Genomic DNA, 14,942 nt, shown 5'->3' with positions numbered 1-14,942 from the left:
TTGACAACCCCCAGGACAAAGGGACTAAAGAACTGTTTTGTGTTCTTAATAATTACGGACTGAGCCAACATGTGACAGAGCCCACACACAATAAGGGGCACACTTTGGACTTAGTCATCTCCAAGGGTCTGGACATTTCCAAGGCTGTGGTGACTGATGTTGCTCTCTCTGATCGTTCCTGTGTTTTCTTTGAGAGTGCTATCTGTGTGCACACAAATGTACAAACAGAGATAATCACAAAACGGCACATCACTGAAAACACTAGTGAAAAATTTATTGAGGCTTTCTCCTCGACACCCGCCCTCTCACAGGTCTCAGTCAATGAGCTTGTAGATAATTTCAGTTCTAAAATTACAAATGTTATTGATGCCATTACAATTACAAAGTCAGCCTACTATCATCTGAAGAATATATCAAGGATTAAAGAACTTATCTTCAGTCGACTACTGTAACGGTGTCCTTACGGGGCTCCCTAAGAAATCCATCAGACAGCTGCAGCTTATTCAGAACGCAGCAGCTCGAGTCCTCACTAAGACCAAAAAAGTGGATCACATCACTCCAGTTCTGAGGTTTTTACATTGGCTTCCTGTATGTCAAAGAATTGATTTCAAAACCCTGCTGTTAGTTTATAAAGCACTAAATGGTTTAGGACCAAAATACATTTCTGATCTTCTGCTTCTTTATGGACCATCCAGACCTCTCAGGTCGTCTGGGGCAGGTCTGCTTTCTGTCCCCAGAGTCAAAACTAAACAAGGAAAAGCAGCGTTGAGTTATTATGCTCCAAATATCTGGAACAAACTCCCAGATAACTGCAGGTCTGCTGAAACTGTCAGTTCTTTTAAATTAAGACTGAAAACTTTTTTTTTTACCATAGTTTTTAATTAAATATTTTAGATTTTTTTACCACTTCCTTTAAGTAGGAGATTGATAACTTACACTTCACTGTAACTTTTACTGTCCTGTTTTCTTTTTCTTCGTTTCTTCGTTTTTACCTTTTTACCATTGCTTTTAATTAAATATTTACACGGTGAGAAATGAGTCGGTAATTAAGTGAAAAGATAATGAGAGTGAGATTGAACAGAGTGAAGGAAATGGTCTTAAATCTCTCGCCTGAGTGATATGCAGGAACCTCTGTCCACCTGTAAACGCGCAAGTGGGTCCAGACTATAACTGGATCAAAGTGGCCTTCGGACAGACATGTCCTGGTTTCTCTGTGGTGTCCGAGGGTTTTTGGAGTTTCAGTGGACCCAAAGATTGCTATGGACACGAGTACAGACTAGCTAGAGAGAATAGATTAAGTGTACTTCTCTCTTTTTTATTATTCTCTTTTCAGAATAATTGTAACTCAATCATTTGCTCAACCGCTCAGCCTGTTTTTATTTTCCATTTAACTCTTTTAACCCTGATTGTACACTGCACTGTAACTTTTATTTTTTAATGTGTATTTTTTAATTTCCCTATGTTGCTTTTAAACTTTTTTTATATTTCCCTGTTGCTTTTATGTTTTATGTAAAGCACTTTGAATAACCTTGTTGTTGAAATGTGCTATACAAAAAAACTTGCCTTGCCTTGCAGCAGGCCAGTCATAGTGAGCCAGTCCCAAACACTGTCAGAAATCTTTACATCTTGTCACGGTCACATATTTGTTTAATCAGCTAATATATCTCCTATGTTTGTTTTAATATCTCTACTCACAGATCACCTCCAGTAGTATCAGCAGCTACAACAACAGCAGCAGCAGCAGCAACATCCCCAGCAACTCCTCAACAGCAACTGTTCCCTGTAAGTTATGTCAGCCCAAAGAGTTTTAAAGCTAGAGCTGGGTATTCCCATGTTTCTGCATCACAGCATTTGCTGATGTATCGATACAGAAGCATCTGTGTACGCGTATCAGCAACGGATGCATCACAATATATTTCTGTATCGATATTTGGAGAACAGCCCTATTTAAATCCTTGTTCCATGTGCCCCTTTTATACTTTGAGCGCCTGCCCTTCCAGAGGTCTCTGCACGGCCCTCTGACTAATACTCTGTTGGTCTGGATAGAAAAAAACAGGCAGGTCTCTCATCTTTGCTTATTTTACTTCTTTAATTCCCTATGTCCCACACTATCCCCCACCTTTTTTTTTCACACTTCCTAAGGGGACTCTAATTGCCCGTGTCCACCAAAGCGTTTCTTTCTGACGCCAGCGTCTTCTGTCAATTCATTCCAATGGGAAAGCCGCGTACCATCTGGTAAAAATGCTGCTGTCTGATTGATTTTTTAGGGAGCCCTGTAAAGACACCGTTGCAGTAGTCGAGTCGACTGAAGATAAATGCATGGATAAGTTTTTCAAGATCCTGCTGAGACATAAGTCCTCTAATTCTTGAGATATTCTTCAAGTGATGGTAGGCTGACTTTGTAACTGCCTTAATTTGGCTGCTAAAATTCAGGTCTGAGTCCATGACTACACCAAGATTTCTGGCTTGGTGTGTGGTTTTAATCGTTTTAAAACTTCAGTTTTATCTTTGTTAATTGAAGAAAATTCTGGCAGATTCAATTGTTAATTTGTTCAATACAGTTACTCAACGCTTGAATGGGATCATAGTCCCCTGGTGATATGGTTATGTAAATTTGTGTGTCATCTGAATAATTATGGTAACATATTTTGTTCTTTTTCATAATCTGAGAGAGTGGAAGCATGTAAATGTTAAACAGAAGAAGCCCCAGAATGGAGCCTTGGGGACTCCACAAGTCATTTTTCTTAGCTCAGATGTATAATTACCTATAGACACAAAGTAGTCCCTGTCCTTTAAGTAGGATTCAAAATTTAGTCCCACCCAGTTTTCAGGTCTGTCAAGTAATATGTTGTGGTCGACTGTGTCGAAAGCAGCACTGAGATCCATAATACCAAGACTGAACTTTTGCCTCTGTCAGTGTTCAAACAGACCGGGTTGAAAACTGGCACAACAGGGCTTCCCTCAATACGTCGAACTATGACGTCAAAGGGATCCCTAGTGCGTCACAAACTGACGATTATGGCTCTTGACCAACGTCCATATGTGACGACTTGGGAGTGAGACCGGGTTGGTTCAAATGAATGTCACTGAAGACCTTAACAAGAGCTGTCTTAGTGCTGAATCTGTTGCCATAATGACACATTTGAAATGATACTGGAGTGAACTGTAAATGTTTCCTGCATACAGACCCCAGAAAAAAAAAGATCTCAGGAGTTTATCTGTGAGTTCACAGCAAGAGCACACAGTTTAGTTTTTTGATCATGTCAGAACCAAAGAACATTTGTGTGACAGTCCTTTATAATTTTATATTTATATACATTTGAATAAATGCTCCTTTGTTCTGTTTGTGGAACTTCATGACAAAGGTTTGCAGCATTGATGCTATCCCATCTTCTGTCAGTGAAACATATATTAACTTTAAAAGTGTCTAACAACATAACTGAAGTTCTGTCTTTAGACTGGTTTACTGATTGCTTAGCAGTGAAGTTAAGCCCTTAAAAACATCAGATTTAAAACAGACTCACAGACCAGGTTGTTTCAATGATTGAACCTTTTAATTTGCATGAGACAAGAAAGAACAGTTCGCTCTGCAGAACAAGTTTGTGCTAAAAGCATTCTTTCATAACACATTCAGTCTGCTGTTATTAAAGGCACAAGGCCTCTGAGACGATCCAGATCTTCTTAATTCACTTGTCACTTAGTTTTTTAAGTAGCGTTACAGCGATAGAGAAGAACATAAAGACATGAAATGAGATATAGAGCCTTCAGTGTACACATGAGACTGATGGCATGAAGAGAGAGAAAATATCCACCCATGTTTTAGATTTTTCCAGGTGCTTCATGCCTCTGTGTCAGCCCATGAATCAGGTGGTTTTCTTTACACAGACAGATTGAAGGTGGTAGTGACACTTTGTATCATCCCAGCATTTGTCACCTGTGTGTATGAGAAACACATGAGTTTCATTGTTTAGCAGAATATATAATATGATACAAAGTAAAACTAAATATTTTATAATAATATTTTAAATATTTAAATAATAAATGGGAGGCTTTAAAGCCATGGCAGAGGTATGAAAAGATATATATTTATAAATTTATCTCACTTTTGTCATTTATATTGCTTTAATTATCAACACTAGTTCTCATGCAAAATAATGTATTTGATGATTTACCTCCATAGTTCATTTGTAAACAGTGCTGATATCCATCGTTATTTGGCTCTCCCCTGCACCAGTATGAAAAGGTGAAAGGTGTACCATCACTCCAGAACCAGACACGCTCCTGAAAAATATAGATTAGAATAGAATAAATGCTTAAATAACAATATAAACTAAATAAAAACACTGCAAATACCATCTACTATAAATACCATTAAAAGCTTTGACAAAACATTTTCGTTAGAAGGTCTTATTTATGTCCTGCAAAGAGAAACAACTGCATCAATCATTTCAGCAAGAGCCCCAAGCCTGTTTACTTTCACGTAACAAAGCCCTCTATGGCTGTAATAATTATAATAAAGTCATGTGACTTTGTGATAGAGTGACAAAGTCCACATAGGGAGGAGGTCACATCTCATGACCTTCCTGAGCAAATAGATGTCAAACTATTATTTCCAAGGTCAAGAATTTACCTTCAATCATCAATGAATGATTTACCTCTTCACTGTCAGAGCCTCCGAGCCAAGTCTGTGAATTCCCATGAGTTTTATCTGCTACCAGCCTTTTAATCCCGTGATACTCCTCAGCTCCACGTACGGATGCAAGGTTTGCACCTAAGGAGAGACAGTTTCTCTACAGTGGAGACAAATAGACAAAGATAGGACACCAAAAGCGAGAGGAAGATGCAAAGTTACCAAGTCTGCAAGTCCATACAAACAGAACATCTGCATCAAATCCAAATCATCTCCTGTCAAACCTCAGCCTGAGCCCAAGTCATGGTTCGTGGAACAAAGAGAAACAGCGACCGCTGATCTTAGTCCAACCACTGGGACAAGATGTTGACCTCTCCAAGATATGATGCTCTCCTGATCAAGTCAAAAGAAGACAAGTGGGTCAAGTTGAGTCTCCAGACAAAGTTTACAAAACACAGTGAAGAAATATGTATTCACCTTCTTGAATTATTGCCACTTCCCCACCTTCATCCTTTGCTTCTGAAAGAGCTGAACAGTTAAACACACCAGTTAGTGATTATGTCCATCATGTTGCTGTGTATTTTTCCTCACAAACAAACTCAGTCAGAACACACACACATGTTGCAAACAGCGACTCTCACCAGCAGCTCTGGTCAGCGTGATCACGGCACAAAGAAGTGCAGACAGAATCAGCGTCTTCATGGTGGAGGTGATGCTGATTTAAAAGTTGATGATTACCTTCAACAAAGAGAGACAGACGTGTTAGTAATACTTCAGAAACAGAAGTAACGACCGCAGTCCTCCTACAAATAAGTGACAACAAGATAGAAAACAAAAACATGGAGAGAGAAAAGTGAAGCAAACCTGCTGGAGGATTATCTTCTTCTTCTTCTCAGTGTCAGCCTGAGTGTAGATGCTGAGAAAGACTTATATACAGTAAGCTGACCATGCAATAATCACTAAATATGTTTACACAAGTACGTCTGTACATTATACATACATGCTCCACCTTAGTTGATGGTGGATTATAAAAGAGATGCCTAAATAATTAACTTAACAGCTGTTCAGATGGCATCAGCTGTTTACTTTAAAGGCTAATCTATGTTTCAAGTCAGTGAGAGGGTTAACACAACCTGAAAGCTCTACAGTTAGATATTAATATCACTAGATTCAGCTGAATGTTTCAGTTTGTCTTCTTAAATTCTGACAACTTCAAAGGACATGCAACATGCAGACTGAAGGACGTGGGGATTGAACCACCCACCCTGTGACTGGTAGACATGGACAACCTGCCCCTCACAGTTTAACTCTGCAAAAGCATGTAGCGTAAGACATGCGGGTTTTAGGTTCATGTTGATGTAAGACAGTGGTACTCCAAAAAAGTTTAAGCTCCCCGACTCCATGAAAAGTGGAATCAATCACTGTGGCCCTCCATGGGGGGCCCAAGCCCCAGTTTGAGAACCACTGATACAAGGTAACAGGTAATAGTTTAGTTTTATTACATTTATTCAGGCAAAGTACAAAAGTACAAGTACAAAACATGTATTTAATACAAAGAGAAGAGATCTATGTGTTACAGATGTGTATCAGATCCAGCTCCTATAGCTACTTCTCGTCTGCAGGCCCTGGGCAGATACATGTTTGACATCACATGACAGGATGATGAAACCTACGCATCTTCTCAAAGTATCAGGGAGCTTATTCCATGCATTAATGTCTAATAAAAAGGGCAGATTGTGCAAAGGCAGGATGTCCTGTAGGAATTCTACTCTTTCCCTAGAAGTTAACCTAAAAGCTGTAATCATTTGCTCTGATCAAAGTTCAGCAAATCATTTCAGTGGTGGAGGTGCAGTATTGTAAGATTTCCACATGTTTTCCACCATTTGAGCTTTGACTGGAGCTCTTTGATATCATCACATTGCATCCTCTTCTTCTGCAATGATAAAATGGCACCTATTGGAGAATTAGCTCCATCAGCTGTTTATCTGGAGGAACCAACTCCTGATATTCTCGTACTGGACAGAAACACACATTCATACATATTTTCTTTGGCTAATGTTCCTGACAGTTAAAATTTGATGAGACTGTTAATGTCTCTGTTCCATAACTTATGGACTGATCGGGCACAGGACTGATTAAAATAGTTTGCCAAGTGGACGGTTTAATGTTATGTTAAAATTAATAGGCTGTTGTGTTGTGTTCTCCTCACCGCATTCACGAACCTCCTGCATGTTACAGCTTCCTAGCTGATGAAACTAACTCCCTCTTAGGGTCAGTGCTGACATAAGAGAAACTTAAATTTCCATGTAAATTAAGTTATTGTACAAATGTTTTTTCATATCCGGTAATTAGCATTGGACGTGTCCCTGACACTGCAAAGTGTGTCATGGTGTGGTTAATGAATATTGACATGTGGCTTTATTATTTGATTGTTTTGGGCCTGTTCCCAAGCTTTACAGTGCAGCTTTGTGAGACCACATCCTTCTGCTCACCTACAAAACTCTTAATGGTCATACGATGATGCCATCTTATCTTAAAGAGCTCATAGTACCTTTGTACCCACCAGAACACTGCGCTTGACTTCTTCCCTCTCCGGAAGTTTTGTTTTCTGCAGGTATTTCTGCCTGAACACCTGCTGCTACAATTGTTTTTCTTATTATTATCACTATTATAATTATTATTGTTATTACACGTTTGCTAATGATGAGAAGTGTTGAGTCTCTGTAAATAATATTACAAAGTCTATGGTTTAAATGAGCTCTATGAAAAGTGCAATTAAATAATTTCTCTTATGACTTGGTGGTATATAAATTAGATTGAAATTAATCTATGTCAAATATTCTTTTACCTTTATTTACACAGAGTAAATTTTATTTACACAGTTACACACATCTGCACCCCAATCCTGTTGTCCTTTAAACAGCCCCACAGAAGGGGCTTAAGGTTCAGTCCACTGAAGCAATGGCCTACATACCAACTTACCCAGCTGATCACATGGGCTCTCGAGACACGAGACAATTGCCACATGGATCGTATGCAGATGCCATCTTCCATTTATTCATACTGTGTAGTCATAATGAGATGCTGTGCTTTTCTTGACTGCTATTTGTCCTTTGGTGTAAACATGTACTGTGTCAGCTACTTTGTGTTGATTTGTTACTGCAGGCTGGTTAAAGCTATTTCAGTTGTTTGGTAGGAGACAGCAGGTGTGAGTCAAGGGCAGGCCTTAAGATTTGCGTTTGGCTCTTCGGCCGCTGTCTGTGGTGCAGATCAAAGGCTGTAACTGCTTGGAGTCGTTGTGTGTCTGTACACCTGTGTCTACACCAAAGTTGCTTATGTTTTACACCGGGGCCACTCTCAATTATGTTACACTGCTGCACTGAAGTTACACAAAAAGAACTTATAACATCCCCCATTACAATCAGCAATCATCATCGATGTACAACTCGGACCCCCTTTTTTTTTTTTTCCTGTATTTGCTGACTTTTTGGCAAATTGTCACCATCTAGTTGCCATATTAGCCATTTGCAATTCCTAGTTGCAGTGTACTAGATTATGTCTACACTGAAGAATATGTTTCAAAAGAAGGCAAGTTCCGGAGTCAAAAGGATTGTCTTTTAATCCGGGGCGGATTGGCCATCGGGAATTTTGGGAACAATCCTTAACACCCGGCCCGTTTCAGGCCGGTGTTCAAGAGTTTTTATTTTTCAGTTTCTTTAAATGAACCACGACTGTGCCGGCCAGTCAGCAGCGGTGAAAGCTGTCTGTGTCTATCAGATTGAGCTAAACCAATACGGGCCCTCCCAACTTGATCCTCGTTTATACTGAAATCTGATTGGCTCAAAGGCGCCAATCAAAGTAGTTTACTTTCCATTTAGGACGAGTTTAATGTCAATACGTTTTGTTGGTGCTGAACTCAGCGCTGGGTTGTATGAGAAGCACAACAGAGAAGGTAACTATGTCGAAAAAGAAAAGGGGCAGTAGTCAGAGCTGGGTAGGCAATTACTCAAGATAGAATTAGAAAATGGATTATTATTATGGATTATTACTGATGTTCTTCTTCATGCATATGTAGCTGTATAATCAGTACAAGCAGACTCAGGTCCAGCACAGGGGAGCTGACCCAGGAATAGGCCAACTCAGTGCTGAAGATGAGGGATTTTAATTTTTCAACCTTGTTCTCACTCCCTGACTCGTCACATGGACACATGGTCAAGACCCATCGATGTCTGTTTGTAAAGCATTGGGGATCCCTTTAGCGTCATAGTTCATCGCAGTGGGGGAAGTCCTGTAGCGTCAGTTTTTGACAGTAAATGTAGGTGTATGATATCTAACAGAAAGGCCTGAGTAAGGAGGTGGTTGGGGTGAACCCTGACTTTGAACCGCAGCAGTGTTTGTGTCCTGTGTGAAACAAGAAGTCAATATTAAATATTTTCATTTAAGTTACGTAAATTGATGTGACGTTAGTTAATTTGTGTGTTAACTGACATACGTATAGTTATTGTACCAAAACCATGATCTTTTCATGACCATAACCAAGTAGTTTTGCTGTTTCAGGACTTTAATAATCCGCTGTTTAAAAATGTCGGTTTCGAAACGCTGCTGTTTTATTTTGAAAGCCTAACTTGACGTTGCATATTTGTTGTTGCTAAGCGTTGCTAACTTGACGACGCCAAACGGCCTTGACCAAGCATCAATATGTGACGAGTCGGGACTGAGAATGTGTTGCTCTATTTTATGGGACTGTTTTTGATTGTATTTGAATATTTTAACACTTTGTCTACATCAGGCTTGCCTGGCCTGGTCTTGTTCAGTGCAGTGGCGCCTTACTTATACAAACTTAAGAGGCGGGTGTCACAAAGTTTCTTGAAGGTCTTTATCATAATATAATTGACTGTATACAAGTACAACACAATTTATTAAAATACCTACAAACATCTCTGCTGCTCCCAAACACGACACTTGAAAGGCCTTTCCGTGTCCGTCCCAGTACATCCCTGCTTATACAAACTTTTAAAATGGCTTTATGGATGTTTAGTCATGATGAATGGATAATTGATATCCTCACAAAGTATAAGTGACACTGAACCACCACACTGAACATGTGTGTTTCATCATCATCTGTGTTAAGATTTGACTGAATGATAACTCAGAGGAGGAGTTTTAAGTTTGATGCAAATTGCAGCAGTCGGGCACAAAGGGTTGTAAAACACCTGAATTGCCTCCAGCTGCCTGCTGTTGCAGCAACTGCTTAAGTTATAGTGAATAGATAATAAATGGAGATCATAAAGATAACATTGAAATAATTGTTTGTCAAAGGTAACTTCACTAAGCAGGAACACTCACATTCATTATATTAATAATAATAATCTTTATTTGTAGAGCACTCAAAAACAAGTTACAAAGTGTAAGTGTAAAGACAATAATACCCCAAAAAATAATACAAAAACAATACAAGATAAAAGCAAGAAAACATTGAAAAGACTAAAATACACGAAGATAAATATAAAATAAGTAAAATAGAATAAAATAAAAGGGATAAATTAAAGTCAAATAAAATCGGGAAAGGCTCTCCTATAAAAGTATGTTTTAAGAAGGGACTTAATAGAGTGCACTGACTCAGCCGACCTGATTTCCTCGGGCAGGCTGTTCCAGAGCCTCGGGGCCCTGACAGCAAACGCTCTGTCCCCTTTAGTTTTCAGTCGAGACTCTGGAACAGACAACAGACCTCTCCCCGAGGATCCCAAGGTACGTGCTGGTGTGTATGGGACTAAAAGGTCAGAAATATAACAAGGTGAGAGGCCATGAGAGCTTTAAAAGTGATCAATAAGATTTTAAAGTCAATTCTAAAACATACTGGGAGCCTCTAAGGCTATCGCTATTGGGTTTACCCCTTCCGCGCGCCTGCCCAGCACTGAGAATTAGTCTATGCCCACCCACAGCGTGGGCCTCTCCTACGTCCGCACCTTGAATATATATACAACGGTGAGACCCAGCCTTCAGCTCCCAAATGCCTTTTCTTCAGCACTGAGAAGCAAGGTCCAGTGAGGCCTACAACTTCGGCTGCGCCTATATTTATAGAATCCGGGTTACAATACGTAACCCCCATTCTATTTCATATAGGCTTCACCCTCTAAGGCTATCACTATTGGGTTAGAGGCGAAGCAGGCCGAGGGCCGACCCATGCATAAGTCGGGAAACTTGGTTGGGGGGCCCCGCAGCTGTACAGAGGTGGGGTCACGACAATGTATTAGATCAAAAGGGTGCTTCTACTAAATACTGAGCAAAGGGTCTGAATACTTATGACCATGTGATATTTCAGTTTTTCTTTTTTAATAAATTTGCAAAAATTTCTACATTTCTGTTTTTTTCTGTCAAGATGGGGTGCTGAGTGTACATTACTGAGAAATAAAATGAACTTTTTTGATTTTTGGAAAATGGCTGCAATGAAACAAAGAGTGAAAAATTTAAAGGGGTCTGAATACTTTCCGTACCCACTGTATATATACAAGGTGCGGACATAGAAGAGGCCCGCGCTGTGTGTGGGCGTAGACTAAAATTCTCAGTGGCACAGACAGCTTTCGCTGTAGCTGACCTGCTGGTCGGCCTGCCCGGTCATGGATCATAAAGCACAAGGTTAATACTGTGTTAAAATTTTAAGGCGTTACGATTATTGTGATTATTTTGACAATTTTAATAATAATGTCAACATTATTTCATCATGGTGGTGATCATCTGTAGCGACATATCATATCTCAGTATTGTAGGATTGAGTTTGCTTTCTCACGTGTCTCTGTGTGCCCACTCTGGCACGTGTGCCATAGGTTGCCATCCAGTTTCTTTCTGCTCAAATCAGACACAAATTATTTAAAACCACAAGAGTAAATGCTCCGTATTTGTAAGAGCCTTTCTTGTCTTTCAACCACTCAAAGCGCTTTCACACACATTCATTCACTGGTGGACAGCCACCAGAGGCAATTCAGGTTTCAGGATCTTGCCCAAGGACACTTCGACATACAGCCTGGAGCCGGGGATTGCACCGCTGATCGTCCGATTAACGGGCAACCTGCTCTACTTCCTGAACCACAGTGTTGTGGTGGCATCCCTGCCTGTATTTCAACCCCGGTTCTCCACACAATTCTTGCTTTGTCGTTGCTCCATACCCGGTGCCACCTCTGTGTTCAGGCGCTCATGTTTTTTGTTTTCTCTCATTTTCCCTGTACTTTGTTGCTGCCGTCACTAACCCTGTCTCTTTGTCTGTTTTCCCTCCCAGGTTCACTCACTCATCATCCGTTCTGCCGGCTGGGCTCATCCTCTGGTCCTCTCCTCTATGGGCTTCCCCCACGGCATCCTCCCAGTTCCCCCCTGCGTCCTCCTTTCCTCGGCCCCAGTGTTCCCCAGCTCCCTGGTCCCAGTCCCGTCGGTTTCCCTGTGCCAGTGTTTCCCAGCATCCACCTCTCCATCCAGTTCCTCAACCCTCTTTTTCCCTAAATAAATGTCCTTCGCTCAGATCTCTGCGTTTGGGTCCTCTCTTGAAATCATTTATAAGCCATGTAGATGTTGTGGCTATAAGATATCGCTATTATTAGATTGTTTCTGATAGCCATGGTCCCTAAAGGATGAATCCTTACTAGTGATCCTCTCAAATTTTGTTCATGAACCACTAGCAGGTCAATGTTGTGAGTTCTCCAGATAAATATCTCAACATTTCCAAGATGTTCCAATACTGACATTCACAAAGAAAGAATATTTAAGACTGAAAGTTCATTCATTCGACCCATTAGCAGCTGATCTGGAACTTTCACACGGTTTTCCTCTCAAAATGGTGATATTCAAATTTCTTTACCGTTAATGACGTTTCATCGGTGTTGTGTTTAAGATCTTAAAATACGCAGGACAATGGAAATTTGGAAAACCTACAATTCCATGACACTTCATCAAACTCTAACCACTGAGGAAGATCATGTAATATGGTCAACTACTAATGGACCACGTGATGGGATTGTTCTGTGCACACAACACAGCACTATGCCATACATACATAGCATTTTAACAGCAAAGGTTTTTGTTTAATAAGAGAAAACCTTCCAAAAATGTATAGATATGTGTGTATTATATGCTACTCATACATAATGCTCTAAATGAAATCAGTACGCTGTGATTTACCTCCATAATTTATCTGTAGACAGTGCTGCTTGCCCTGAAAGTTATTAAACCTTCCATAAGACCGATAGTTGAAGGGTGTACCATCACTCCACAACCACACACCCTCCTAGAAGACACAACAAAATATTAAATTAATTAATAACACTAATAACCAGAAGACCTCGTGTAAAGATAAATATACCTCTTGTGCATCCGAGCCTCCAATCCACGTTACTGTGTAATCATAACTTGCGCTCATGATCAGCCTCTGAATCTCATGGTACTCCAGCAGGTTGTGAACGGACGCAAGGTTTCCACCCATGGACTCACAGTTTTTCTACAGTGGAGATAAATACGAGAGAGAGAGATAAATTGCAAATTAACCAAATGTCTATGTATGTGCAAACAAAATAAACATATTGTAGAAGCCTTCTGTACTAAAACAGTGACTAAAAAGTCTCCCTCTTTACCTCAGCTTTGGCCCAAGTCATGGGTTTTGGAACGTAGTGGAAACAGCGACCGCTGAACTCAGACCAGCGACCAGAACAAGCTGTCGAACTCTTGACCAGGTGACTCTTTGCTGAGAACAAGTAGAGTTTGGTGAGTAATGTGGAGTCTCCAGTTAAAGTCTCTATATGTAGATATGAAATCAACTTATAATTAATTAAATTAAATATAATTAATCAACTTAAATCAATGTTGTGAGTTCTCCAGATAAATATCTCAACATTTCCAAGATGGATTGGTACAAAAAGTCGTACAGACATACAGTACATGCACCCCAGAGGATGAATCTTTATGACCTAGGTTATTCCTGATATCTTCTAGTAAGCACCACCAGCAAGATGACACTTTTGGATTTCAGTGAAATGTAAAGGGATGTACTCAAACCAGAATTTTTCAAGTCAACTCAATTGACAAGGGCCAATTGAGGCTGAACATGATAAAAATCAACATTTAGTGAGCAGCCCTAAAAATATCTCAACAACTACTGGAATAATTGTCATGATGCTCAATATTCTTCCCTTGATGAACTTAACGAGCTCTGAATTTTCTGAAATAGCACATCAGGGTGTTGGTTTGTAGTATGAAGGTTCAGTGGAGAGTCTGAGGCCAAAGAGAAGCAAGAGGGAGATAACGAAAGAGCTATATAACAAAATCTGGATTAGGAACACCCTGAGAGTATGACGTTAAGGTCCTCACTCTGGACTAACAGAAATACCTGCTGAATCTTTAATGAAGTTAATATAACTGTACATTTGGGATACAAGGGAACAAATACACAAGTACTTGCTTGAAACTGGGAGGTCTGATAAAACTGCATGGAGCTGCAAAAAAACTGAGTACATTTAATGCTCTTGGCTTCTTCTGTAAGTACCATCAAGCAGCTCTTGGGGAAAACCAGTTGAGGACTGAAATTGTACCAGTCAGTTCCCAGTATGACACTGTGTGAATCAGACTTGTCCTTAACATTACTTTCAAAACTAAAGACAAAATACACCAACATACCTACAACAAGCAGAACAGCTGAGTCTGTTCTCAGTGCTGGGATGAAGCATCTGCTTCTTTGTATCATTGGGGTCGCAATGGAGCAGTGTATAAGACACATGCCTTTCGTGTGAGACCCGGGTTCAACTCCCCACTGTGACACATCCACCAATGTATCCATCAGTAAGACACTTAACCCTTAGTTGCTCTGGAGACATGCGACTTCTGACAGTTATAACAATTTAAGTTGCTTTTGGATAAAAGTGTCGGCTAAATGTAATGTATCTTCCTGCATCAGATATTTTAACTTTGGAGAGTTTCAGTGAAATGTTTCTGTTCTTCAGTTCATCACTAAACAGTGACGTTCTTCCCTCGTAGGATCCATGTTTTTTACTGTCTAGCTCCACACCGTCACGCCACACAAGGACAAATCTGGGGACCAGGTCAGGTCTCGCCCACTCCAGAGTCATGCTGAAAGCATCCATGACAGGGTTCCAGGTAACATGGCAAAGTGATGTCCTCACCAACCATTGCCAGTATTGGCTTGGATGGACCAATCACATTAGACTGAGCTGAAAAGCATTATGGTGTTTATTTCTGCAGAATACACTTGTTTAGTACAAAATCAGCAGAATAACTTTACATGTAAACATAAACTAGACTGTTAGGGATGTGTGTA

The 14,942-nt window shown here is 40.1% G+C and overlaps 2 protein-coding genes and 1 long non-coding RNA gene across 3 annotated transcripts; all 3 read right to left on the bottom strand.

Annotated features, from left to right (window-relative positions):
• Positions 1–3,541: 3,541 nt before the first annotated feature.
• On the bottom strand, positions 3,542–4,953 carry LOC119887096 (ladderlectin-like). The gene is made up of 4 exons (XM_038698030.1): positions 4,915–4,953; positions 4,656–4,790; positions 4,173–4,281; positions 3,542–3,934 (listed from the first exon to the last, which is right to left on the bottom strand). Exons 1-4 carry the CDS (start codon positions 4,933–4,935, stop codon positions 3,864–3,866), a joined length of 336 nt encoding a protein of 111 aa, XP_038553958.1. The 5' UTR covers positions 4,936–4,953; the 3' UTR covers positions 3,542–3,863.
• On the bottom strand, positions 4,954–5,532 carry LOC119887097. Its single transcript, XR_005441615.1, has 3 exons — positions 5,495–5,532; positions 5,272–5,368; positions 4,954–5,023 (listed from the first exon to the last, which is right to left on the bottom strand). It is a non-coding gene; the product is annotated as an uncharacterized LOC119887097 (long non-coding RNA).
• Positions 5,533–12,752: 7,220 nt separating this feature from the next.
• LOC119887098 (ladderlectin-like) lies at positions 12,753–13,551 on the bottom strand. Its single transcript, XM_038698031.1, has 4 exons — positions 13,545–13,551; positions 13,246–13,355; positions 12,978–13,112; positions 12,753–12,902 (listed from the first exon to the last, which is right to left on the bottom strand). The coding sequence occupies exons 1-4, from the start codon at positions 13,549–13,551 to the stop codon at positions 12,768–12,770; spliced, it is 387 nt and encodes a 128-aa protein (XP_038553959.1). The 3' UTR covers positions 12,753–12,767.
• Positions 13,552–14,942: the final 1,391 nt, after the last annotated feature.

Source organism: Micropterus salmoides, unplaced genomic scaffold (genome assembly GCF_014851395.1).
Source record: "Micropterus salmoides isolate LMB-PRFRI ecotype aquatic unplaced genomic scaffold, ASM1485139v1 Ms_hic_scaffold_4003, whole genome shotgun sequence".
Lineage (NCBI taxonomy): Eukaryota > Metazoa > Chordata > Actinopteri > Centrarchiformes > Centrarchidae > Micropterus > Micropterus salmoides.
This window is presented reverse-complemented; position numbering and strand designations above follow the sequence as displayed.